The sequence below is a fragment of the Drosophila arizonae genome, chromosome X (assembly GCF_054131065.1).
Source record: "Drosophila arizonae isolate 15081-1271.41 chromosome X, UAZ_ARI_1.0, whole genome shotgun sequence".
Lineage (NCBI taxonomy): Eukaryota > Metazoa > Arthropoda > Insecta > Diptera > Drosophilidae > Drosophila > Drosophila arizonae.
In genome coordinates, this window is record NC_142927.1 from 12,374,185 (window position 1) to 12,398,367 (window position 24,183).

At 42.7% G+C, this 24,183-nt stretch overlaps 9 protein-coding genes across 20 annotated transcripts in view; 5 read left to right on the top strand and 4 right to left on the bottom strand.

Annotated features, from left to right (window-relative positions):
• Window positions 1-1,292: 1,292 nt before the first annotated feature.
• LOC108619703 (luc7-like protein 3) lies at window positions 1,293-7,177 on the bottom strand. 6 transcript variants are annotated; one of them, XR_016270873.1, is made up of 6 exons: window positions 6,779-7,177; window positions 5,412-6,415; window positions 5,223-5,293; window positions 4,746-5,134; window positions 1,598-1,719; window positions 1,293-1,548 (listed from the first exon to the last, which is right to left on the bottom strand). XR_016270873.1 is itself a non-coding variant. In XM_018016435.2 (4 exons), the coding sequence occupies exons 1-4, from the start codon at window positions 6,878-6,880 to the stop codon at window positions 4,986-4,988; spliced, it is 1,326 nt and encodes a 441-aa protein (XP_017871924.1). In that variant the 5' UTR covers window positions 6,881-7,177; the 3' UTR covers window positions 1,293-4,985. The 6 variants fall into 6 exon arrangements, 1 of the variants encoding a protein (XP_017871924.1); XR_016270872.1 differs by having other exon boundaries at window positions 4,606-5,134; XR_016270871.1 differs by having other exon boundaries at window positions 1,293-1,719.
• A 241-nt stretch (window positions 7,178-7,418) lies between these two features.
• Window positions 7,419-10,367, top strand: Mcm6 (minichromosome maintenance 6). The gene has a single exon (XM_018016407.2). The coding sequence runs from the start codon at window positions 7,540-7,542 to the stop codon at window positions 9,997-9,999; it is 2,460 nt and encodes an 819-aa protein (XP_017871896.1). The 5' UTR covers window positions 7,419-7,539; the 3' UTR covers window positions 10,000-10,367.
• Window positions 10,368-10,536: 169 nt separating this feature from the next.
• On the bottom strand, window positions 10,537-11,474 carry ND-ASHI (NADH:ubiquinone oxidoreductase subunit ASHI). The gene is made up of 3 exons (XM_018016476.2): window positions 11,257-11,474; window positions 10,943-11,172; window positions 10,537-10,883 (listed from the first exon to the last, which is right to left on the bottom strand). Exons 1-3 carry the CDS (start codon window positions 11,339-11,341, stop codon window positions 10,671-10,673), a joined length of 528 nt encoding a protein of 175 aa, XP_017871965.1. The 5' UTR covers window positions 11,342-11,474; the 3' UTR covers window positions 10,537-10,670.
• Window positions 11,475-11,534: 60 nt separating this feature from the next.
• Fum1 (Fumarase 1) lies at window positions 11,535-15,460 on the top strand. Of its 2 annotated transcripts, none has more exons than XM_018016430.2 (5): window positions 11,535-11,749; window positions 13,697-13,828; window positions 13,892-14,092; window positions 14,155-14,959; window positions 15,027-15,460. In XM_018016430.2, the coding sequence occupies exons 1-5, from the start codon at window positions 11,660-11,662 to the stop codon at window positions 15,287-15,289; spliced, it is 1,491 nt and encodes a 496-aa protein (XP_017871919.1). In that variant the 5' UTR covers window positions 11,535-11,659; the 3' UTR covers window positions 15,290-15,460. The 2 variants fall into 2 exon arrangements, with proteins under 2 accessions (XP_017871919.1, XP_017871920.1); XM_018016431.2 differs by lacking the exon at window positions 11,535-11,749 and adding an exon at window positions 13,443-13,601.
• Window positions 15,461-15,495: 35 nt separating this feature from the next.
• LOC108619696 (putative fumarate hydratase, mitochondrial) lies at window positions 15,496-17,311 on the top strand. Its single transcript, XM_018016424.2, has 4 exons — window positions 15,496-15,629; window positions 15,698-15,826; window positions 15,912-16,920; window positions 16,980-17,311. Exons 1-4 carry the CDS (start codon window positions 15,519-15,521, stop codon window positions 17,237-17,239), a joined length of 1,509 nt encoding a protein of 502 aa, XP_017871913.1. The 5' UTR covers window positions 15,496-15,518; the 3' UTR covers window positions 17,240-17,311.
• A 59-nt stretch (window positions 17,312-17,370) lies between these two features.
• Window positions 17,371-21,187, top strand: Pink1 (PTEN-induced putative kinase 1). Of its 5 annotated transcripts, none has more exons than XM_089473263.1 (5): window positions 17,371-17,745; window positions 17,816-18,128; window positions 18,189-18,443; window positions 18,840-20,660; window positions 20,726-21,187. In XM_089473263.1, the coding sequence occupies exons 3-5, from the start codon at window positions 18,285-18,287 to the stop codon at window positions 20,930-20,932; spliced, it is 2,187 nt and encodes a 728-aa protein (XP_089329389.1). In that variant the 5' UTR covers window positions 17,371-17,745; window positions 17,816-18,128; window positions 18,189-18,284; the 3' UTR covers window positions 20,933-21,187. The 5 variants fall into 5 exon arrangements, with proteins under 5 accessions (XP_089329389.1, XP_089329391.1, XP_089329390.1 ...); XM_089473265.1 differs by having other exon boundaries at window positions 17,937-18,128; XM_089473264.1 differs by having other exon boundaries at window positions 17,940-18,128.
• LOC108619733 (uncharacterized) lies at window positions 21,180-22,033 on the bottom strand. Its single transcript, XM_018016478.2, has 2 exons — window positions 21,677-22,033; window positions 21,180-21,612 (listed from the first exon to the last, which is right to left on the bottom strand). Exons 1-2 carry the CDS (start codon window positions 21,894-21,896, stop codon window positions 21,338-21,340), a joined length of 495 nt encoding a protein of 164 aa, XP_017871967.1. The 5' UTR covers window positions 21,897-22,033; the 3' UTR covers window positions 21,180-21,337.
• Window positions 22,034-22,087: 54 nt separating this feature from the next.
• Window positions 22,088-24,183, top strand: part of LOC108619677 (uncharacterized) — a 38,478-nt gene continuing 36,382 nt past the window's right edge. Inside the window, exon 1 of one of the 2 annotated variants that reach the window (XM_089473252.1) lies at window positions 22,088-22,215. The gene's annotated coding sequence lies outside the window, so the exon portion shown is untranslated. The remainder of the gene's footprint in view (window positions 22,216-24,183) is intronic. The other variant, XM_089473254.1, reaches the window with a different exon arrangement.
• LOC108619713 (diphthine methyltransferase) lies at window positions 22,700-24,152 on the bottom strand. The gene has a single exon (XM_018016452.2). The coding sequence runs from the start codon at window positions 23,883-23,885 to the stop codon at window positions 22,755-22,757; it is 1,131 nt and encodes a 376-aa protein (XP_017871941.1). The 5' UTR covers window positions 23,886-24,152; the 3' UTR covers window positions 22,700-22,754.

The following is a 24,183-nucleotide window of genomic DNA, read 5'->3' on the forward strand; positions in this document are numbered from 1 at the left end:
TATTTTGCGTTTGTCAAAAGCGAAGAAAATCATTTGTTTTGTATTTGCTACGCCTCAAAGTTTATGAATTTATAATTCCTTTTTAATAATGATATTGATCAAAATACCTGGTTACTATATACGTATGTATATATGTATATAAATTCATATATAGATTGCTGTAGATATTAATTATAAATGCAAATAACAATAAATGGCAACAAATTTATAATACGTATACATTATCTATATAAATATATAAATAAATTACAATAAATATTATACAATGGCTAAAAAAAAATTGGAATTTTTAATTCTCGGGAAAATTATTGGAAATCTGAACTACATCTACAAAGGGCGGGACAGATCGACAAAAGAATGACTTAAAGGATGGAGAACCCTACAATATTTGAATTTGACATGCAACTGCCAATACTCAAAATGGCTGAATTCAAAACGAACCAGTTCTTATTCTGCTCGAATTTGAAAACCAGTCACGTTCATTTGCTGAACAAAACTAAATTACGATGACGATAACAAATCGTAAATTTTTGTGGTCATTTTAAAAGCAACGGTTTGTGGAGCACTGAATATAAAACATTATGCAACACCTGTAAATAAACCCACGTAGACACCGGAAATAAACAAGATAATTTTCAGGATTGCGCAATCGTTTGCATCGTTATTGTTTTTTATTGATTTTTTTTATATTTTTTTAATATTTTTTTTTCGTTTAATTTTTGTTTTGTTTTGATTTATTAAAAAATTATCGCGATTTTGAATATTATTATTATCATTAAGCTTAATAGATATTAAGTGTAAGATGTAAGTTATATATATGCGTGTAATATTTAAAAACTCGCCTTTATATGGACTACATTTTCTTGTTATAGCTTTAACGTTTCTTTTTGCTTCTTTCTCTTTTTTAGAAATGTAATTATTAGTTGGTTCTGCATTTGTTTCATTGTATTCAAGTATGTAAATCAAATGAAAATTTAGAAAATATATATTTAATATATATTATTAGATATATATTTTTGCTAAATACATAACGAAAGGCGGATGCGTCAATATACTTCACAAAAGCTCTCCAATCAAATTGAATAAAATTAATTACAACATAACAGAACCAAATACATATACAATATATATATGTATATATATATATATATATATATATAAATAAAATCTTATTGCCAATGTTTGTGAATGAAACAACGTGGCCAAAATAGAATTAAATCTTTAACAATTGTTCGGATTGTGGTTTGTTGCAGGGTTAGCAACAAACAGAAAAGGATGATAGATTGGAAGTATTTTATAGATTATTTATATATATATATATATATATATATATATATATATATATATATATATATATATACATAGAAAAATGAGATAAATTGAAATTCACCTCGTATCTCATGCTTTAATACAGTTAGCATGAGTGGAAGATACAGTGAGACCGTCACCCTCGCTCCTCGCTGCTCGCTACTCGTTAATCGCGCTACTCGCTACTGGTTACTCGTTGCTCCTTTGACTAGGCACTCCATGGCATTTGCATTCGTCTGTCTTGAAGAAACATAACTGGTGTTTGTTGTGGGTTGGCAAAGCAAGTTACCTGGAGTAGCTCCACATTTGGGGCCCAGGAATACAATGCTCTCTTTCTCTTTCTTTCCCTGTCTAGCTGTCAGAATTAGAGCGATAGTTGGTAATTGGAAGAACACGCGCATTCCTTGGATCCTGCAAATTTTTATAGAGACTAGCATCAGTATACAAATATCACACTAAAAATATTATTTTTCATTTTTAATAAAAACTAACAAAAATATCACTTCTTTGAAAATTTGATTTGGATTCATGAGCATGTAATATAGTTACAATATACGCGCGTATGACTTAGTATATAGTATATTATATATTATTATCATAATTACAAAAATTTCGCCAAATACACATAAATATATATGTATATATTAAAGCATAAAGTTGAACCCATCGATAAAAAGCAGTTACAGAATCACAGAGTGTATCGAGGTTGTGTGTGTGTGTGTGTGTGACTGTGTGTGCGTGAGTACGGGAGTCGAGGGGTTCAGTGTTGCTAACCATTTGTAACCTTGAGCTGCTTAAGTATTAGAAATTCCTTAGGTTAAACGATACTTAGTGTATATTTTAGTAGTATATTTAAACAAAATTTAATTGTGTTTACATACATACACTATAAATGTTTACATATTTATGTATACACATCTATATGTATACATAAATCATACAGACATACAAACATACACAGTTCACGCTTTGGCAATTTTCGAGTTAGGGTATACAAATTGGTATAAGATTACGCTGCACTCGCCTATAAATACAAAGCTATCAATATACATATATGTATATCATAGATATACATATATATAGATATATATACATATATATATATATATATATATATATATATATATATATATATATATATATATATATATATATATATATCCGTGAATGATATTCAATTGCAATTACCTCTTATTCATTGATTCGTTAGATCGATAACCAATTCAAACCGATTATATCGATTACTGCTGCAATCGTCGCATATATATATTATCTTGTGTTCTTTCCCATTTCATTTCATTAATAGTATATACATTGGGAAGCACAACAACAATAAACATGAAAACAATTTCGGCGTAGCCGAATCCTCTATGCCCTTGCCAATGCGATACAAATTTGTTAAATTAATTTACTTAACATACATATGTTGTAAGAATAATTGAATTAAATAATGATAAATTATTTTTAATGTTTAAAAATGTTTCAAGAGATATTTTGCTTTAGATAATAAATTCAAACAGATTCGGACAAAAATAAATTGTATATAAATATAGCATATGTGATATACATATATATTTGGAAAGGGCATAAATATATACACAATTGAAGAAAATGTACCTGACGCACTTGCGAGTCTCGGAAAGCCGTTATTTACCGGTTCGTGTGTTGTTCAGTGTGATCGGGCCTTTAGTAAAGTTCGATTTTTGTACTCAATTCAATAATTTCACTCTTCCCACTGAACGACTACAGCACAGATTCATAGACGAGAGAGACAAGAGTGAACGAGAGAGAGAGAGAGAGAGAGAAAGAGAGTTGCTGTGTGTGTTTGTGTGCGTGAGTGTGTGAGCAAGAGAGGATTACGTACCTCTGGGGTCGGCTTAACCGTTAACATATAGAACAACTCAACTGCTTAAGGCAACCCTGACCCTGATCGGTTGACAAAAATTCACATTACGAACGGATCGTGAATGGATTGTGGATCCCTGGTTCGGCTGTACCGCTGCACCGAACCATCGCGGCAAGCGCGATATCTGTGTGGGTGTTCCATTACATCATAATATATAGCACATATGCATTTACTTAAAAGAATTTTCTATATATATATATATATATATTTAATTTGATTGTTTTTTGTTTTTGTTTCATTTTTTAATTTTTGATGTTAGTTAATTTGTTGTCGAGTGGTAAATACCTGGTACAATCAATTTGAACGTATCTCCAATAACATGTACGACAAGGATACTCTCATTCCCAGCTGTTCTTTGAGTTACTTATTCAGTTTTCTTTGTATATCTCTGTCGCTGTCGCAGTCTCTATCTCTGTGTGTGTGTGTGTGTGTGTGTGTGTGTGTGTGTGTGTACTTATGTGTTTGTGTGAGAGTGAATGCTGTTCCCATTAAAAAAATTCGTTAGGCCTACTTCCATTTTAAGAATTTACCACTTTTCTCTCATCTCATTTAATTTCACCAAAATGGATCCTAACCTCAAAATACTAGTTCTCTGGTTCCACATCCAGAGACGAGAGACTCTTTGTGGTTTGCCTGTTTCGGGTGTCATGTTCCAGTGGAAAAATGAAATTTGAATATGGCTAACGACAACAGTAATTTGTGCAATAAAATAGAGATTTGTCTCCATTCTAGCGGAATTTTAGAACTGAAGATGAAACAACTTACATTGATGCATTTCTAATATAACAGTTTTTTCTTTAGGATTTGGTACATTTAGCTGTTTGATTTGAAGTCTTATTTTATATATTAAAGACTGAAAGAAACTAAAAATATCTTTCAATTTAGCATTCCTAAGCAGACCTAAGCAGCTTTGCCCTACATATACTTTGCACATACAGACAATTGTTTGTTTTCTCTAAAAATTACTCAGCATAGGTCCTATAATGCCGTTCCATCCCACGATTCCTATAGGAGCAGCTGCACAATGAGCATGCATAGAGCTAACATATAAATTTAGATGTAGATATATATAGATAAGACCGAAACAGGCGAGCCTCGTGCAAACATTAATCTGTTATCTAACTTTTTGTGTGTTTGTGTCTATGTATGTGTGTGTGAGTGTGAGTGTGTGTTTTCTTTGAATTGAGTGAATTTAAGGTTTTTTGATTTACTTTAAAATATTGTTTAGGGTTTTTGTTTTTCGACATTTTGTGCCTGTCTCTGTACAGATGGAGATTACACATGGAGTATATATAAATTTAACATTTTTTGGTTTCTTGGTGGGACTACGAGTACGTGTACAAGTTGGAGTTATATGAATAGCGTTATAGATAGTCTGTTGTTGAACTCACCTCAGATCTTTGGCATGTTTGGCACAGGTGCCACGCACACATGCCACGCACACATGCGTGCCCCTTAGACTGTCTGATCTTAATTGCTTTTTTTTTTATATATTATTGAAATGTGTTATTATTATCTTATTTTGGAGTACCTCGATGCTGCATGGAGTATGTGGTGGTGGGAGAGGGACGTGGCAATCGGCCAGAGATGTTGATGTTGTTGTTGCTGATGTTGCGTAGTATCTTCAGCTGATTTCATTTTGCGTTTCGAGTTTATTATGTTTTTGCTTTGTTTTTTTATCATAGTTTGTTGCAGTTTTCGTTTCTTTTGTTTGCTTTTGTTAGCTGTTGCTGTTGTTGTACCAGCGGCTGTTTGTAGCTTTGGTTGTGTCCTAGTAACGGCTGCGACTGCGACTGCGACCATGCCGCTCCCGACTGTCGTGACGATAATGATGACTATGACTGCTGCGCCGACTGCTGCTGCTGCTGTTGTGGCTGCCACTGCGCGAATACGAATGGCCGTGGTGCGATTTGTGATGATCTGTGCAAGGGTCCAAACAAACATTTAGGCAGTTAATAAAACAAAATGCAAAACCAATTATAAATAACTGTGCCGTGCGCAAACTTACGATGCCGCCTGTCCGACGATTGACGATTGGGCGGATAGTCACGACTGCGTTCCCGATAGTCGCGCTGATCACTGCACGAATTCAAGTGGAATAGATATACATACATACAGAGAGAGAAAGAGAGGAAGAGAGAGCATATATATATATTACATATGCATATATATTTAAATGTAAAGTGCAATGATTTACCGTCTGCTCTCGTAGCTATTGTGAAAGCGTTGCACACGATCATCGCGCCGCTTGCGCTCCTCCTCTTCGTGCTCCTTTTGTCGCCGCTCATTGATCTCGGCAACAGCATTGCGCAGCTTGGAGTAGCCCAAATGCTGTTTGCCCATCAAATGGTCTTCGATGCGCTGCTGGGCATCGCCCACAATCAGAAAAGCGCCGCATATTTCGCACACCTTCATTTGTTTTTCAGGCAGCACTTCGTGCGACCAATTCGCCGTCTGTTTGCCATCGCCCTTGGACTCCGATTTGTTGTCATCGGCTGAGGGGGATGCAGCCGCTCTGGGCGAAGCACATTCGCTTGATGGAGAGCTTGCAATTCCTGTTGCCTCATCGGTCGTTTCATTGGGTTCTTTGCTGTCGAGCGCAATCGTATTGCCAGCTACGTTTTCTATGCTGGAGCCGGGACTGGCAAGCGGCAGCTGTTCTCCTATTGGTGCTTCGTTTATTGTTGGTGTGGTGGGCGTGGTTACAGCTGTTGTTATCGATGTTGGCGGCGGCGCACGCAACTTGTGATAGCTTTTCATGTGCGCCTCATATTGCTGATGCAATGATTCCTTCTCCTCTTTGAGCTCCTCGCACATGGCCATCAGATCCTGCGCTTGATCCACATCGCCGCGGATGCCTGCCTCCTCAGCCTCGGCCATCAGTTTGTTGATCCGTGCGGTTAGATTGTTCAGATGCTCCTGCTGCTTGGCCGCTTGCGACATTGTGCCCGAAGGATGATCGCGCTGCATCAGCTGCAGGCGCTGCTTGCCCTTCTGTATCTTCCGATCGACATCGTGCAGCATCACATTGCAGAAGCGCAGAAACTCATCCTCCGTATGGCGTTTGCGCTGCGATGGACGCGCCTCCTCGTACAAATGTTTCGCCTCCTCGTCGTGGATGCGTGTGCAAGGACCCAAATCCGCACGAGTATTAATAAACAGATCATGCGGACAGAATTTCACATTGTAAAATTGACAGAACTGGAAAAAACAGAAAATAATATCAAATTCATTATATGAATTTAGGATATTAATTAAATAAGATGGCATTCAGCTTCCAACATAACTTTTCAACAAGTGTATGTGCATGTACTTAATATCTGAACTACTTAAGAGTAATTCAGAACTTGTTATGAATGGAAGCAAAGTTTAAATGGGCAGCACTGCAAGCATAATTCAGATCGTAGCACGACTTTCGCTATGCACTGTACTTAGCCGGCAATGGAAACAATGCAATGTAAATCATCTCAAATAGGTTTGACTTTGCCAAGAAATGCGATTATATCACACTAAGGACGTCTATAATGATACTGCAACATCATGCGTATTCTGGTTGTAGCTTACCTCTGGATCTTCCCAATTGACCGCTTGCCCAGCCTCAGATGGATGCAAATTTCGATTGCGACCCATTAGCTCATCGAGCATTTGTCTCGCAGCGTCCACCATTTTAGCAGTGTGTGTGTGTGATATTTGGGTGGGTGTGTGTGTGTGTGTGTGTGTATGTAGGTGAACTGCTGCTGCTGTTTCTGCTGACTGGCTTAAATCAGTTTGACAGTCGCAGGTGCTGTACAAACTTTGTTGCTATTATTGTACTGGTGTAGCGCACGTTTAGAAGACGTATTCCATTAAATTGACTCTGCAAAGTATACAGCTCATTTAGCCAACTCCGGGATCAATAATTCCCCAGTCAGCTCTCACGCGTTAGCGATGGTAACTTTAGCAAAGACCCGCCGTCGGAAGGCCAATATCGCAATGCTGCCGGACTATTGCCCGTCGCCAGCATTGCGCGCCTAACTATCGATTAGTTTTTAATTTAAATCAAATTATGGATATAATAAGTAGATAAGAAGCGACTTTCTTATAAATATATAGCATATTATTATGCTATACAACTATTATTACGATCGATACAATCTCACAAACCCATTTACGCAAAACGATAACTGAGCTGTGCTACGATCGATAATTCACATGAAGCGAATTGACAGCGCGAATTGTCAAAAAAGGCGCGAAAATTGGCACAAAAACACGCAGTAAATAGCATCAGAGTCCGCACACAGTTTTTGCGCGTTTCAAAGTTATTTGCTGTAAAAGAATTAAACGAAATGGATGTTGCGGATGCACAAATCGGACAGCTGCGCGTTAGAGATGAGGTTGGCATACGCACCCAAAAACTCTTCCAAGATTTCCTTGAGGAATTCAAAGAGGATGGTGAAATTAAATATGCTCGCCCCGCTGCCAATCTCGAGTCGCCCGATCGCTGCACGCTCGAAGTGAGCTTCGAAGATATGGAGAAATATAATCAGAACCTGGCAACTAGCATTATTGAGGAATATTATCATGTGTATCCGTTCCTCTGTCAAGCCGTCTCCAACTACGTGAAGGATCGCATTGGCCTAAAGACCAACAAGGATTGTTATGTGGCCTTCACGGAGGTGCCGACGCGGCATAAAGTGCGCGATCTGACAACCTCGAAGATTGGCACCTTAATCCGTATCTCTGGCCAAGTGGTACGCACACATCCCGTCCATCCGGAGCTTGTGTCCGGCACCTTCATGTGCCTAGATTGCCAAACGGAAATCCGAAATGTTGAGCAGCAATTCAAGTTTACCAATCCGACCATTTGTCGCAATCCCGTGTGTGCAAATCGTCGTCGTTTCATGCTGGACGTGGAGAAGTCTCTCTTCCTCGACTTTCAGAAGATTCGCATCCAGGAGACACAGGCGGAGCTGCCACGCGGCTGCATACCACGCGCCGTCGAGATCATATTGCGCTCCGAACTAGTGGAGACGGTGCAGGCTGGTGATCGTTACGATTTCACCGGCACCCTCATTGTGGTGCCGGATGTGAGCGTGCTGAGCATGCCAGGCACCAGAGCCGAAATGGGCTCCCGCCATAAGCCGGGCGAGGGCGGTGACGGCATCACCGGACTCAAGGCTCTGGGTGTGCGAGAGCTCAACTATCGCATGGCATTCCTTGCCTGCAGCGTCCAAGCAACTACCGCACGCTTTGGCGGCACAGATCTGCCCATGTCCGAGGTGACGGCGGAGGACATGAAGAAGCAGATGACCGATGCCGAGTGGCAAAAGATCTATGAGATGTCCAAGGACCGCAATCTCTATCAGAATCTGATCAGCAGCCTCTTTCCCTCGATATATGGCAATGATGAAGTAAAGCGCGGCATACTCCTGCAGCTCTTCGGAGGCGTGGCCAAGACCACAACGGAGAAGACCTCACTGCGTGGCGACATAAACGTTTGCATTGTCGGCGATCCGAGTACAGCCAAATCTCAGTTTCTTAAACAGGTCTCTGATTTCTCGCCACGCGCCATCTACACTTCGGGCAAGGCATCCTCTGCAGCGGGTCTCACAGCCGCTGTAGTCCGGGACGAGGAGAGCTTCGATTTTGTGATTGAGGCGGGCGCCCTCATGTTGGCAGACAATGGAATCTGCTGCATTGATGAGTTCGACAAGATGGATTTGCGCGATCAGGTGGCCATACACGAGGCCATGGAACAGCAGACCATATCGATAGCTCGAGCCGGTGTTCGGGCCACACTCAATGCACGCACCTCCATTCTGGCTGCTGCGAATCCCATCAATGGACGCTACGATCGTTCTAAGAGTCTGCAGCAGAATATTCAGCTGTCGGCTCCGATTATGTCGCGTTTCGATCTGTTCTTCATTTTGGTGGACGAGTGCAACGAGGTGGTCGACTACGCGATTGCACGCAAGATCGTGGATCTGCACTCAAACATCGAGGAGTCTGTGGAGCGGGCGTACACGCGAGAGGAGGTGCTGCGCTATGTGACATTCGCTCGCCAATTCAAGCCCATCATTGGCATAGAAGCGGGCAAGATGCTCGTGGAGAACTATGGGCATTTGAGGCAACGCGACACTGGCTCCTCGGGCCGCAGCACTTGGCGGATAACCGTGCGTCAGCTGGAATCGATGATACGGCTGAGTGAGGCCATGGCCAAGCTGGAGTGCTCCAATCGAGTGCTTGAGCGCCATGTCAAGGAGGCTTTCCGTTTGCTCAACAAATCTATCATTCGTGTTGAACAGCCGGACATTCACCTGGACGATGATGAGCCTCTGGACGCGGACGATGGCATAGAGCATGACTTTGACATGGAGAACAATGGTGCGGCCGCCAATATGGATTCCGACGCACTGGATACCTCTAACAGTGCTGTCCAAAAGAAAAAGTTCACACTGTCCTTTGAGGACTATAAGAATCTGTCCACCATGCTGGTGCTGCACATGCGTGCCGAGGAAGCGCGCTGCGAAGTGGAGGGCACAGATACGGGCATGAGGCGAAGCGATGTTGTCACCTGGTATCTGGAGCAGGTTGCCGAGCAAATTGAGTCCGAGGATGAGCTCATATCAAGAAAGAACCTCATCGAGAAGCTAATCGATCGTCTCATCTATCACGATCAGGTCATCATACCTCTGAAAACCACCAGCCTAAAGCCCTTCTCCAAGAGCCCCAAAGCATCAGCTGCCGATGATGAACTGGAAAACGATCCGCTCCTTGTGGTTCATCCCAATTACATAGTGGAGTAGTACATTCTAATAACTAGCCTGCTCCACCATCATTCTCACATTTATTTCATTACATTCGTAGTTAAGTTTGTGCGTTTTTTTTTTTCTTCTTTATATTATATTTTCCATATTTACAGATGAATTTGTCTGAGAAAAATTGTTTTAGGTTAAGTTTCATCTTTTTCTTAAGAATTCATTGTAAGAGTTAAATGTAATTTAAGATAATTTACATTTAAATGATATAAAACAACAATTATGTTTTACGTGTAAGCCGTAGAAGTTTCTAATCTTTTCAACAAAATGCATTTAAACATAATTTTTTCCAAATACTTCGATTTTCGAAGGTTATGTCTTGAACAATTAATAAATAAAGTTTCTTTACAAAAATATTCAAATTACCATCTATCGATATATTAACCATTTCTACTTGATACCACTGTAGAGAGAATAGGCTCACGAACCGCATACAAGAGGCCCAGGACCAGGTCGTGAACATCGATTTATTCGCTTTGCAGCCCAAAAAAATCACCCGCTCTTGGCGTAAAAAAATAACGGAACTTAAGATATTTCGATTGTTTCTTTTTTTTTTTTAATTGTACATATGCGTTGGTAAATTGCCTAATTAATGACAAAGGCGGAGCAAAACAAAAAATAGAAAACTACACACAAAGCTTCTATCCGCCTTGGCATCCCTAACGTTCGAAGGTGTAGTGTTTGACGCCGTCAGCGGGATATTGCTTGGCAGCCACTGGCCGATACATTTTCTTATCCTCGAGCCAGTAGTATAGGGCTAGGCATCCACCCATAACGCCAGCAAAGCACAACATATAGTAGCTTTTGCTGTAGCGGGGATAATCGGGCTGCGAGTAGCGATCTTCGCTGTACAAATCATGATCCACTGAAATCTAACAAAGATATACAGCTATATAATCAATGTTGTTTAGCTTGAACTAATCAAACTTACTGGCTCATTAAAATTGCGTTTGATCTCGGGATAGTCATAAGGATAGTAGTTATCTTTATGCTCTACACCGAGGCCGCCGCCAACTTTTGGATAGTCGCCATAGCCGAGGCCATCATCTGCGTAGGGTTTGTACTCTTCGGGCAGCAGATAATATTTCTTGGCAGCTGCCTCGCGTTCCTTCTCCGTTTTTGGATATGGTCCCGGTTTGTAGTCCTTATTCCAGCCGGCGACTGTAAATAGACAAATGCAATTGTCAAAAGCTCGTCCGCAAAAGTTACGTAAACAAAACAGAAACTTTAACGAAATGCACTTACGATTGCGGACAATGTGGGCCTGCAGAGCTGGATTGACAGCGCTTAGCTTTTTGACCAGAGAAAGAGATTTCATTAACGCTGACATTCTGTAGTCAATGGCGTTATATGCTTCCCAATTTACAATTTATGCACAACAATTTTCTTGCTCGCCTCGCAGCAACTCGGCAGACGGCAGTCACAGCTGTTGCTTAGAGGTGAGCGATAAAAATACTACATCTACTCACTACGATGAATGTATTAATCGATATACACTCGGAAACGAAGCAATCGTCTATCGTACTTATTGTTATTGTTGTGTTGCGTGCCTGGTCCCCGCCAGTTGGAGAGCGAGTGAAATAAACGCGGCTTTATTCTGTTTGGCATCTGCTGTATTTAACTATTTACACATATATATATTATAAAAATGGTGCTACCGCTTTTGCAACGCTCTACGCTTCGTGGCGTCCAACAGTTGACCAAGCCATGGGCGAGCGCAGCGTGCAGTCTTCGTATGGTAAGGAGATTTATCGTGGAGTGTACGCGCTTATGTAATTTTGCATTTTATTTTTTGCCTGCACTGCCCCTTTTGGCCAACTTTTAATGCCCGAGTGCAATGCTCAAGAGCATTGAGCGGGAAACAAACCTCTCTAAAATACACTCACGCTCACAACAGAAAGCATGACAGATATTTCCAATTGGAATCTTTGCTGTGTGGCGATTGCCGGCATTTCATAATCAAGTATACTATGCAAATATGGTGTGATTATATTAAACGGTGCTCTGATAAGTTAAACATTGGTGGAGAAAAAGCTGCATATGAATTAAAATCACCTTTTAATGATGTCGCTCTTTGACAAGAACTTCAACAAGTTGTTCAGGAGTCCAACAAGATGAATGTGTGCCGTGTGGAGCATATTTTCTGTTTACCCCAATAGGATATTATGATTACTAATTGGAATTTACTGTGAAAGACTCCAACTAGAACTCAGCTTGAAATTTCGATTCGTCTTATTCAATCAATAATTTTGCTGCATATAATTACTGTAATTAGTTAGCCATGAACCATGAAGAAGACTATAGACATTTTTTAAATCTTGAAGCCTTGGTGATGATTTTTATCAAAGGCTGATATATGATTAGCATCTTCGCATAATGCATTCTTACAGTTTGACAGAATTGGTTTTCTTAGGGTATCTTTAAGTCAATAATCATTTTTCATTTTGTTGAATTCGATTTGGCACTCACTTAATAAGTTTACATATATGTACTAGATTTCAAAAGTTTTGCTTTACATTCATATATACAGACACATTTAGATTTGTATGTATGTATGTGTATATTACATATTCTGAAAACTCGCTTCTGTCAGCTGTTTTAATACACACAAAAATAAAGGCAATTTTTCAGGTTTTTTGATGTTGAAAACCTGTTAATTGTATTTAGTTGATGCTCTAATTGGAGCTCGATTGTCACATAACTGTGCGAACTCTATTTAGCCTTATCATCAACACTGCTTGGCATCCACTAACGACCGTTGCTTGTTAGCAGCGCCTTTGCTTTGCTGTAATCTCCCACAGTTTAATTGTTTGTTTTTTACTCAATTGTCTTATATTTAGCACTTACTTGCGGCTTATTTACATATAGAGGGTCTATAAACTTTAAATCTCACACACACACATTCAAGCAGATTAGCTCACAGTCGCATGTACACATGCACAGGCGAACATACAGGCATAAATTGCGCTGAGCAGCCGAAAGCGCGCCCCGTGGGTCGCAATCCTATTTTTCCACATAGGCGCATTTTATATGCGCTACAGGAGCAGAGTTATTTAATTTAATCATATTTAAAATAAAGAATATATATTATAAATAAAATTTTTATATACGATTAATTTATATGTTTACTCATTTCAAAGCTTAGACACGCTTTAAGCTGTGTCGTTAAGTTCAGTTCAAGTTCAATTGAATGGGTCATTCATGAACCGTGCTCAATGAACAATTTAATTGCACATCCTTGCGGAGCTACTGCAGAATGAATTTATGCGTAAAACGATTAATCGAAATTAGATTCTTCATAGCGATTGAGCTGATTTTGCCAACTCCTGTGTTAAATGAACGATTAAATGACATTTAACTAAAGTTATGCGAGGAATTCAACTGAAATTGACAAACCGCAGTGTACGGCATCAACGAATCATGCTGGCCCAACCCAAACTACACGCCTTACTTGCTGAGCTCGTTCTTGCTTTGATTTTTTGCCACTGTCCGCATTTTGCTGTTGTCGACTTATCTGATTCGCCAGTCATACGACGGAGCCGCTGGCGAACGGAATCATTTAATTACGAGTAGCTAATTCAAGCATAATGGTCAGCCACCTGCTTTGTATTACTTACATACCTATGCATATATGTATGTACAGTTATGCATACCGTCTTATCTGTGTGTCCTTTCTCGTTGGCAGGCATCGCAGGAGTTTCGCGTGGAGAGCGACACGTTCGGCGAGCTGAAGGTGCCCGCTGATAAATACTATGGCGCCCAGACAATGCGCTCCCAAATCAACTTTCCCATTGGCGGACCCACCGAACGCATGCCGGCAAGTATTTGAATCAAGATTAACAAATCTCTAATTTGTAGACTTATTGTGCGCTCGCCACAGAAACCCGTTGTCCAGGCCATGGGCATCTTGAAGAAGGCCGCTGCAGAGGTCAACAAGGAGTTCGGTCTTGACGTTAAGGTTAGCGAGGCCATCTCGAAGGCCGCCGATGACGTTATCTCCGGCAAGCTGTATGACGATCACTTTCCCCTAGTCATCTGGCAGACAGGCTCCGGCACCCAGAGCAACATGAATGTGAACGAGGTACGTTCACTTATTGACCATCTAGTGTTCCCAGCTTAACTTTTTGGTCATTCGCTCGTCAGGTCATCAGCAATCGCGCCATTGAGTTGATGGGCGGCAAGCTGGGCTCCAAGACGCCCGTGCACCCGAACGATCATGTGAACAAGTCGCAGAGCTCCAACGATACCTTCCCCACGGCTATTCACATCTCAGTCGCCCTGGAGTTGAACAACAATCTGAAGCCAGCGATCAAGACGCTGCACGATGCGTTGGCCGCCAAGTCGAATGAGTTCAAGGACATCATTAAGATCGGCCGCACCCACACCATGGATGCTGTTCCCCTGACCCTGGGCCAGGAATTCAGCGGCTATGCCCAGCAGCTGGCTTACGCCCTGGAACGTATCGATGCCTGCCTGCCCCGTGTCTACGAGCTGGCTTTGGGCGGCACTGCCGTCGGCACCGGCCTGAACACGCGCAAGGGCTTTGCCGAGAAGTGCGCCGCCAAAATAGCCCAGCTGACAGGCCTGCCCTTTGTCACTGCCCCCAACAAGTTCGAGGCTCTAGCTGCACGCGATGCCATGGTCGAGGTGCACGGTGTACTGAACACCATTGCTGTCAGCCTCATGAAGATCGGCAACGATATCAGATTCCTGGGCTCGGGACCGCGTTGCGGCTTGGGTGAGCTTTCACTGCCAGAGAACGAGCCGGGCAGCTCCATCATGCCGGGCAAGGTGAATCCCACACAGTGTGAATCCCTGACCATGCTCGCCGCTCAGGTGATGGGCAACCAGGTGGCCGTCACTATCGGCGGTGCTAATGGACACTTCGAACTGAACGTGTTCAAGCCACTGATTGTCTCCAATGTGCTGCGTTCCATTCGTCTGCTCTGTAAGTAAAGAAATAAATATAATCCGAAGCAGCTCTCATCCAATTTTTGTTCCTTCTCATCTTGCAGCCGATGGTAGTCGAACCTTCACGGCCAACTGTGTGAATGGCATAAAGGCCAACAAGGAGAACATTGCCAAGATCATGAACGAGTCGCTGATGCTGGTGACGGCGCTCAATCCCCACATTGGCTACGACAAGGCGGCCAAGATTGCGAAGACGGCGCACAAGAACGGCACCACACTGAAGGAGGAAGCCATCAATCTGGGCTACCTGACGGAACAGCAGTTCAATGACTGGGTGCGACCCGAGGAGATGCTGGGACCCAAATAGACATTGCCCTATCCCCATTTAGAGCTAAGCGTAAAGTCGACCTTGCGTTAGCTGTCAGAATGTATTTGGAAGCTAGACGGCATGCGTGTGTCCGAACTGTTCAGTCTCACTCCGAAAATTCAATAAAAATAATCTTTTTTTCGTCTTGAACATAAACTTTATGAAAAGAAACGAATAGATTTTTCATTTGAATTCCTATCAAAATTATCAATCGAAAGACTTGGTCAAAATGTTGTGCAAAAAGCGTAAACTCTTGTGCCCGCCGCACTTGGTCCTGAAGAGCTGGCATCACAATTTGGCCACAACGCTCTCGCTGCAAAATCAAAAGAAATCGAAGGGCGTAAGTTGTAGCCGCTGCTGTGCTGTGCAGTTTCCATTGCCAGGCATAACCTCACCAGCCTTTTGCAGGATGAAAAGTTTCGCGTGGAGAAGGACACCTTTGGCGAGCTGAAAGTGCCAGCTGATCGACTCTATGGCGCCCAGACCATGCGCTCGGTGCTCAATTTTCCGATAGGCAGCATTGGTGAACGTATGCCGGTAATTATGCCCGTATCTTGCCCTCTCCCTCTCCTCCTGCCCCTCTTACAATATTACAATCAATTGTCCGTGATATGTCCAACAGAAACCCGTCGTTCAGGCCATGGGCATTTTGAAGAAGGCCTGCGCCAATGTCAATAAAGAGTTCGGCATGGATGCCAATATAGCGGATGCTGTGTCGTGTGCCTGCGATGAGGTCATCTCTGGGGAATACTACACCAAGGGCCATTTCCCGTTGGTCATCTGGCAGACGGGCTCCGGCACACAGACGAACATGAACACCAACGAGGTGATTAGCAATGCAGCCATCAAGGCAATGGGCGGCGAATTGGGCTCCAAGAAACCCGTGCATCCCAACGATCATGTGAACAAGTCGCAGAGCTCCAACGATACCTTTCCGGCTGCTTCGCACATCTCGGTCGCTTTGGAGCTCAATAGGCGTCTTATACCAGCCATTTCATATCTACGGGATGCACTGCATTGCAAGGCAGTGGAGTACAAGGATATCATTAAGATCGGTCGCACCCATCTGATGGACGCCGTACCCATGACTCTAGGCCAGGAGTTTAGCGGCTATGCCCAGCAGCTGACGAATGGGCTGGCACGCATCGATGCGTGCCTGCCGCGAGTCTATGAGCTAGCCCTGGGCGGCACGGCCGTGGGCACCGGACTGAACACCCCCAAGGGCTTTGCAGAGAAGGTATCGGCGCGTATCGCCGAGCTGACAAAACTGCCCTTTGTCACAGCGCCCAATTTCTTTGAAGCTCTCGCAGCACGCGATGCCATGGTCGAAGTACACGGCGCACTGAACACCATTGCCGTCAGCCTCATGAAGATTGCCAACGATATAAGATTCTTAGGTTCGGGACCGCGTTGCGGCTTGGGTGAGCTCTCTCTGCCAGAGAACGAGCCAGGCAGCTCTATAATGCCGGGCAAGGTGAACCCCACACAGTGCGAGTCCTTGACTATGATTTGTGCACAGGTGATGGGTAACCAGGTTGCGGTAACAGTAGGCGGAGCCTTTGGACACTTTGAATTGAACGTATTTAAGCCTTTAATTGTGTCTAATGTGCTACGCTCCATACGCTTGCTCGGTGAGTAGCCCATGTGAAGGTAATCATCGACAATCACATATAATAATTGCTTTTTGCAGCGGATGGCGGCGTCAATTTTAGCAAGAACTGTGTGGAGGGTATTGAGCCGAATCACGAGCGCATTGCCAAGATCATGAATGAATCTCTTATGCTGGTAACGGCTCTTAATCCCCATATCGGATATGACAAGGCCGCCTCAATTGCCAAGACGGCGCATAAGAATGGAACCACACTTAAACAGGAGGCTATCAAGGCTGGCATCACCGAGGAACAATTTAAGGAATGGGTAGACCCTAAGAAGATGCTGGGTCCCAAATAACTGTATCATCTTTTGTATCGAGTACTTTTTTAAATGCGAGATTTGAATAAAATATCTGACTGAACACATCGATTCTATCGCGTATCTTTTCGCGTATGTAACTATCGATAAAGGAATATACAATATTTTTTATCGATGATATTTCAGTACAGCTCTGTGCAACAAACCGACAGCTGTTTGTGTTTGTGAACTTTGTCTTGTTATTATTATAAAAATTAACCAAAACTCGAACACTAGTGCAAAAACAAATTATATTTTTGGCTATTTTATTTTTTATTCGTGTAGTTTAACGTTTCGCAGCTCTATATATATGGGCTGTAGGTCAAATCATTCGATGGTATATGTGATTATCTAATTTGCAACCGCAAAGCAGCAACAATTAATAATATCGATGTTTAGCAAACTTTTAACAAGGAAAGGTATATAAATAGAAACAAAACAAATACATACAAACAGCCCGACACGACTACGATCGTCTAGTGACAGCCGGAAAAGCAATCAACAAGGCGAGTTATATTTAAAAAATTATCCGTTTCCGACCATAGAACAAAATCGAAACTTCCATACACATTGTAGAAAAAAATATTGAAAACAGGCTTAAGAACATTTTAATTTGGATACCATAACCATTTGACTGTGTAGATATGTGCATACGTATATATTTCTAAAAAAAAATTAATATAAATAAAAAAAACAGCAGTGTCGGCAGCTATTTCTACGACGCAATACCAAAAAAAGAAAACAATCGTCAGCAGAGGCAGCCAACGATCGATATATCGATAGCTGGCGATCATACCTGAAACGCATGACAAAAGGTGGCGCCGCAGTCGTAAACAGCGACAAGGACAACAAAAACGCAACAAAAGCGCATCGCGAATATAATTAAAAGGTGAGCTCATTGAGAACTTTCAAAACAATACAATTACTATTTATCTCTTTTACTCTACAGTCTTTTCGCTCCGTTACTGTCGCACAGTGCGGTGTTGTTGTTTAGTCGGAATAACAACAACAACAGCCACAATAAAACCGAACTGCTGTTGGTAAAATGTCTGTAAGACTGTTAACCGTGCGACTTGTTAAACATGGTCGCTACGTTTTGCGCAGCTATTGGAATCGTGAAATACACTCCAACATTTTGGAACAAAGCCAGTTAAAGACACGCAGCAAGCGAGGCTTTCCCCTATCATCCGTCAATGTTTTGCGGGTAAGTATGGGATAATATGGTGGTTCATATGTTTATATTGTGCCCCTATGCATCTCCTTATGTGCATATCTGCACTGCAAAGAGCGAGATAGCAAGATAGATAAAAATCCATGTTTAATTTATGCTAGAGATGACATTTACCAATTCAAAGCAATAAGCCAGATGGTGCATATGTTCGTTAGTGGAACAGCATACTGAGCTTAAGTGTAAACAAACAACACTGCAAAGAGCGAGACAGAAATAGAGATGAGTGAGAGGTTGGATGATAATAAGTAAACGAAGTTTCTGTTGCATTGAATGCTTTGACTGCTTTGCAGATGTCATCCTAGCATAATTTGACCGTTATTATCAAATATTCGCTTTATCGTATTTTTCTTCCATTTTGTTGCTGTTTAGAACTCAGCCGCACCACAGCCGACGGCAAATGTTGTGCCACGATGCAATCCGGTGTCCAGCGCGACGTCCAGTCCAGCGACCAGCGGACTCTTTCGCTTTGGCCAGCATGCACGCAAGCTGTTCATTGATAATATACTGAGTCGAGTGACCACCAACTACTCTGAAGAGCTGCGTCAGCGTGCGACACGTAAACTATTCTATGGCGATTCGGCACCATTTTTTGCCCTAATTGGCGTCAGTTTGGCCACCGGTTCGGGTGTGCTGAGCAAAGAGGATGAACTGGAGGGCGTTTGCTGGGAGATACGCGAGGCAGCTAGCCGCTTGCAGGCAGATTGGAATCGTGATGAGATATCCGAGACGTTGACCAGCAATTTCAATATCGATCAACTGGAGGTGGGTCCGCCCATAGCCAAAGGCTGTGCCGCTGTTGTCTATGCGGCCAACTTCAAGGAGACTCCCGTTACCCAGCAGAGCCCTAATACGTCCAGTGATACTAAAGCGCGTCCCACTGTGACCAAAGCAATGCCAACCCCCCCGAGCTCCAGCTCGACATGGAATCATGAATTGATGTCACCGCTACAGAATATGTCCCGTTTCGTTCACAATTTCGGCGGCTCCGTTGATAACATTTACAACTACAGTCAGCCAACTGCTGCTGCAGTCTTTGTAGATGGTCAAACTCAGATGTCAAAGCAGCAACAAGAGGAGCAACAGCAACAGTCGCAGCAGCAGCAGCCGCTGTCAGCTGCTTACAGTCAGCCACAACAACAACAACCACAACAGCTACAACAAATTCATGCAGAAAACGAATCCATTGAGCGATATCCCCTTGCCTTAAAGATGATGTTCAACTATGACATACAAAGCAACGCCTTATCCATACTGCGAGCCATGTACAAGGAAACGGTGCCAGCACGTCAGCGTCGCATGAACGCCAGCGCCGAGGAATGGGAGAGGCTATTGCAGCATCAGACCGTTACGCTGCCACCGCATCCGAATGTCGTCTGTATGTTCGGGTTCTTTTGTGATGAGGTTCGCAACTTCCCCGACGGCCACATACTGTATCCAATTGCGCAGCCGCAGCGCATCAATCCGCAGGGTTATGGCCGGAATATGTCGCTCTATTTGCTAATGAAGCGCTACGATTATAGCCTGCGCGGCCTTCTGGACACCACCGAGCTGAGCACGCGCACCAAAATCCTGCTGTTGGCCCAAATGCTGGAGGCCGTCACACATCTCAGTCGCCATGGCGTCGCCCATCGTGATCTTAAATCCGACAATGTCCTAATCGAGCTGCAGTCATCATCGCGCCATGATCAGTCTGCATCATCAGCGGCGCCACTTCTGGTGCTATCCGATTTTGGCTGCTGCCTGGCAGACAAGGTGCATGGACTGCGTTTGCCCTATGCAGCCAACGATATAGACAAAGGTGGCAATGCGGCCCTGATGGCGCCCGAAATCTTCAATACACAGCCGGGACCGTTCGCCGTGCTCAACTACAGCAAGGCCGATTTGTGGGCGTGCGGCGCCCTAGCCTACGAGATCTTTGGCCAACCCAATCCCTTCTATTCGGCCAGCGCTGGCATGGCTCGCGCCAAAGGTGAGCTCACGTATTCGCTACGGAATAGCGACTATCGACATGAGCAGCTGCCGCCGCTATGCGACGACTGCCCGCCGCTGATGCAACAGCTCGTCTACAATATACTTAATCCAAATCCGTCGAAACGCGTCAGTCCCGACATAGCGGCCAACGTGATGCAACTGTTCCTCTGGGCGCCATCCAAGTGGCTCAAGGCGGGCGGCATGCCCAGCAGCCCTGAGGTGAGCAATTCCATAACCATGCAATTCATTCCCAATTTCCACAATTTTATTTCTCCCATTTGTAGATCCTTCAGTGGCTTCTCTCCCTGACCACCAAGATTATGTGCGAGGGTCGTCCACAGCATGGCAACAGAAGGAGCAGCCGCAGCGCCCCGTCCAGCGGTCGGCATGCCTATGTAGAGTATTTGCTTATCTGCAGCTTTCTGGTGCGTGCGCGACTGCGTCGCATTCGTGGCGCTCTCAATTGGATACAAAATGTGGTCGCTGCGTAAATCGTCGGCGTTCGATTTATTTTGTAGAATGGACATATTTATTGAAAAGGAACGTTGTTTACATCTTGTTATTCGCCGCGAGGTGAACGAAAAATCAAATGAAAAAATGAAAAAAATAGATAAAGCGTGTGATACCTAATATATATACATATATATATATGCATATATTGTTATGTATATATATAGACATATATATATATGCTTACATACATACATATTTTATAAAAATTACAAAATTAGCCGCATATAAAAAGAGAGGACGTTTTTTATTTTTTAATTTACATTGATGTAAATACTATTAGACATATATATACATATATGGTACAAACACGGTGTTATATATGACGGAGAGTGTAACTCCGTATCCTCTGGGTTAAGCTACATAGATCTATAATTGGGGGAACATTACTTAAGATTCAGTGTGGCCAAAAAGACGATCAATCCGAGGATATCCTGTGATTTGTCCATATGCTCTTTGATATTATCGAAGTTCTTGTGTTCCGGAGAGATCTTCTCGAGCGAGATTTTTGATTTGTTTATCTCGATTATGATATAGGTGCCCCTGCTGAAGTCAATGCAAAACAGTGTCTTGAATGGATGGAGCATCTGGACTACGTTGCAGCCGAGATGGCAAAGTTTTTTACGTAGTATATCCATGTAGATGATCCAATACTTCTCGTCTAAAATAAATAAATTGCATTAAGATACATACATGTATATAATAAAGAAATTTGTATATCGCACCAATATTTTCGGCTTCGGCTTCTGATTTCTTCTCTTCAATTGAGACGTTCTTCAAGACAATTGCGAATTCATTTATGTTCTCGGTGTTGTCTGGATCTGCTTCGTTAGAATTCATCTGCATTTCAATGTCGTTCATTGCTTTTGTGACTTCGGTAAGCGCCTTGTCCAACTTATAAAGTTCTTGTTCAACTTTTCCCAAAGTACATTTTTCAATAGTCATTTTGAAGAGAACAAATATAAACGTAAAGCGAACGCGCTGCTTTTGAGTGAAATAATGAAAAACGATAGCTTCCAATGTCAAACTGATTTATCGAGTCAGTATTTTTTGAATACTCATTCAAAGGAAATTGTAAAATAACGTAATAGTAATAATGACAAGTAGGATATGCGATTATTGACATCCTTTTTGACAAATAACTTTAATGTCATCATTAAAATCTTGCTTAGTCACTACTTACTCTTTGACACTTCACTAAACCGTTCTTATAAAAAGTTAACTAAACTCGTAGAAAATAGTAAACTCGAAGAACACCATTCATGTAAGTTAATAAAGCCGTTTAAAGTTTTTTTAACTAAGAATCTTTTAAAAAAAAAATCCTATACATTTATATTAAAATTAAATGAAATCACTGTTCTTTAGTCAATGATTAAAAATAAACATATATTTATCATCCTCGAATTCTCTGCAAAGAAAGTCGCCGAGTAGTCGTCGATAGTATTTTGTAAGGATAATTTATGCCTTTCTAAACATTGATTTATGTCTAAGGTCCACTAACATACCAACACAATCACAAATAAAATTGGTCTCATTAGTATCACTGACCAGAGAACACATAGACTAGACATGTAGTACAAAGTTTTTCAGCACCGAAAAATGTGTTCTCTGGTCAGTGTTCGTATGTATAATCTCACATACCATTTAGTATCAGGAGGCTCAGTTTCAGCAGTCTTGGAAAGCTGACTGTTGACCATACCATAGTTGCATTTCATTGATATTTAAACTATTTTACAACTATTTACAACTATTTTACATAAATGATTTGTATTTTATTTTTAAATGCATTCATAAATAATATAATTACGTAGCAAATTTAATGTCGACTTTGCTTACACACAGTTTATGGTCGTAAAAGGAGCAGGTGGCCATATGCAGGCTGTGAGTGTAGTCATCCGGTAATTCAAACTTATCGATATTTGGCGCCCAGTCGGCACCATAACAAATGCTCGAATGTTCCTCATAGCTGCCCAGGAGGCTTAGCGCCCCTTCCTTCAACTGCACGACACTAAAGTTTGTGTACATGCATGCAGTCAGTATTAGATCGGACCGCTGTGGATGAGGCTTGAGCCGCCAAATGCCACCATTTAGATTCAGTTCGGCTAGGCTGCATTTCATTGCCCGCGTATCGAAAACACGCAACAGCTCATCGTAGCTGCCGGTGAGCAGCTGATGTGCATTTTGTGGATGGCTGAGCAGACAGGTGACGCCTGCGCCATGCGCTCTATTTGTCCAGATGCGCTGCGGCTGTGCCTCGGTGCCGCTGCGCAAGTCGTAGGCATGCAGCAAGCAGTCGTCGCCGCCGCTGTAAACACGCTGCGGATTCCAGCGGTCAAAGGCGCATGTCCACGCTTCAAAGCCGTGTGCCTGCCAGGAGCAGACCTTGCTCAATTCATCCTTTGCCGTATACTGCAGCTGATGGACATTGCCCAGCGAGTCAGAGACTAGCAGCTGCAAGGCACCAACACCATCAGCATCTGCATCAGCACGTTGCCAATCGAGGGAGAGTGCCAGTGCCTTTGGCGTATTAAGCGTCGTTTCTTCGAGGACCAGCTTGGCCCGCTGCTGTACTCGCTGCTCTGCGTGCAACAGCTCATAGATCTCCACCTCACCCAGGGCATTCACTGTGGCCAGCAGCGGACCAGTGTCACAGCTCCAAGCTGGCAGCCACTTCATGTCCAATATGGCCGCCGTTTCGAGGCACTGCAGCCGCTCCAGTGCGTCATTCTGTCTGTCAAAGGCAAACAAATAGATACGACCCTTGCGTGGCCGTTGGCACTCAGCTTCAACTGCAGCTGTGCTGTTCTGCTCGGCCTCCACTAGCTGATAGGTGCCGCAAGCAAAGTATTTCTGATGTGTTTCGTCCTGTGAGCACCATTCCACTGAATCTGCCGAATATTCGGTGTCCACGTTGTGCAGTGTCGTAAACTGCATGGCTGTCAAAATAACAACAAACTGAAAAAGCGCACTCTGGTCACACTGCAGCACAGCGATTGACTCAAATTGTTATCGATATGCGCCACGTTCTTATTGCTCTTATTAGATTTATTTTGTTTGTTTTTCGCTACTTTAGAAAATTAATACGTACTTTCTACTTAGTGCTCGTTTCATGTTATGGGCTACAAATCATTATTAATTATTTAGGCTTAGTTGTTCACTTTCTTTGCTTATTACATTACATACAAAAAAAAATGGGATTAGGCGGTCATGTAACAAAGACCGTTACACTTTC

Bases quoted from the DNA above. Each gene is read 5' to 3' on its own strand.
- LOC108619703 (XM_018016435.2), bottom strand. From the start codon at position 6,880: ATGGTGGACGCTGCGAGACAAATGCTCGATGAGCTAATGGGTCGCAAT. The intron at 5,294-5,411 runs GTAAATCATTGC...GAATTCGTGCAG, and splicing joins AATAGCTACGAGAGCAGACG to TGATCAGCGCGACTATCGGG. The intron at 5,135-5,222 runs GTAAGTTTGCGC...ACCCTTGCACAG, and splicing joins ATCGTCGGACAGGCGGCATC to ATCATCACAAATCGCACCAC.
- Mcm6 (XM_018016407.2), top strand. From the start codon at position 7,540: ATGGATGTTGCGGATGCACAAATCGGACAGCTGCGCGTTAGAGATGAG.
- ND-ASHI (XM_018016476.2), bottom strand. From the start codon at position 11,341: ATGTCAGCGTTAATGAAATCTCTTTCTCTGGTCAAAAAGCTAAGCGCT. The intron at 11,173-11,256 runs GTAAGTGCATTT...GTCTATTTACAG, and splicing joins GGCCCACATTGTCCGCAATC to TCGCCGGCTGGAATAAGGAC. The intron at 10,884-10,942 runs GTAAGTTTGATT...TATCTTTGTTAG, and splicing joins AACGCAATTTTAATGAGCCA to ATTTCAGTGGATCATGATTT.
- Fum1 (XM_018016430.2), top strand. From the start codon at position 11,660: ATGGTGCTACCGCTTTTGCAACGCTCTACGCTTCGTGGCGTCCAACAG. The intron at 14,093-14,154 runs GTACGTTCACTT...TTCGCTCGTCAG, and splicing joins GCAACATGAATGTGAACGAG to GTCATCAGCAATCGCGCCAT. The intron at 14,960-15,026 runs GTAAGTAAAGAA...CTCATCTTGCAG, and splicing joins GCGTTCCATTCGTCTGCTCT to CCGATGGTAGTCGAACCTTC.
- LOC108619696 (XM_018016424.2), top strand. From the start codon at position 15,519: ATGTTGTGCAAAAAGCGTAAACTCTTGTGCCCGCCGCACTTGGTCCTG. The intron at 15,630-15,697 runs GTAAGTTGTAGC...AGCCTTTTGCAG, and splicing joins ATCAAAAGAAATCGAAGGGC to GATGAAAAGTTTCGCGTGGA. The intron at 16,921-16,979 runs GTGAGTAGCCCA...TGCTTTTTGCAG, and splicing joins ACGCTCCATACGCTTGCTCG to CGGATGGCGGCGTCAATTTT.
- Pink1 (XM_018016411.2), top strand. From the start codon at position 18,285: ATGTCTGTAAGACTGTTAACCGTGCGACTTGTTAAACATGGTCGCTAC. The intron at 18,444-18,839 runs GTAAGTATGGGA...GTTGCTGTTTAG, and splicing joins CATCCGTCAATGTTTTGCGG to AACTCAGCCGCACCACAGCC. The intron at 20,661-20,725 runs GTGAGCAATTCC...TCCCATTTGTAG, and splicing joins GCATGCCCAGCAGCCCTGAG to ATCCTTCAGTGGCTTCTCTC.
- LOC108619733 (XM_018016478.2), bottom strand. From the start codon at position 21,896: ATGACTATTGAAAAATGTACTTTGGGAAAAGTTGAACAAGAACTTTAT. The intron at 21,613-21,676 runs GTGCGATATACA...TATTTATTTTAG, and splicing joins AGCCGAAGCCGAAAATATTG to ACGAGAAGTATTGGATCATC.
- LOC108619713 (XM_018016452.2), bottom strand. From the start codon at position 23,885: ATGCAGTTTACGACACTGCACAACGTGGACACCGAATATTCGGCAGAT.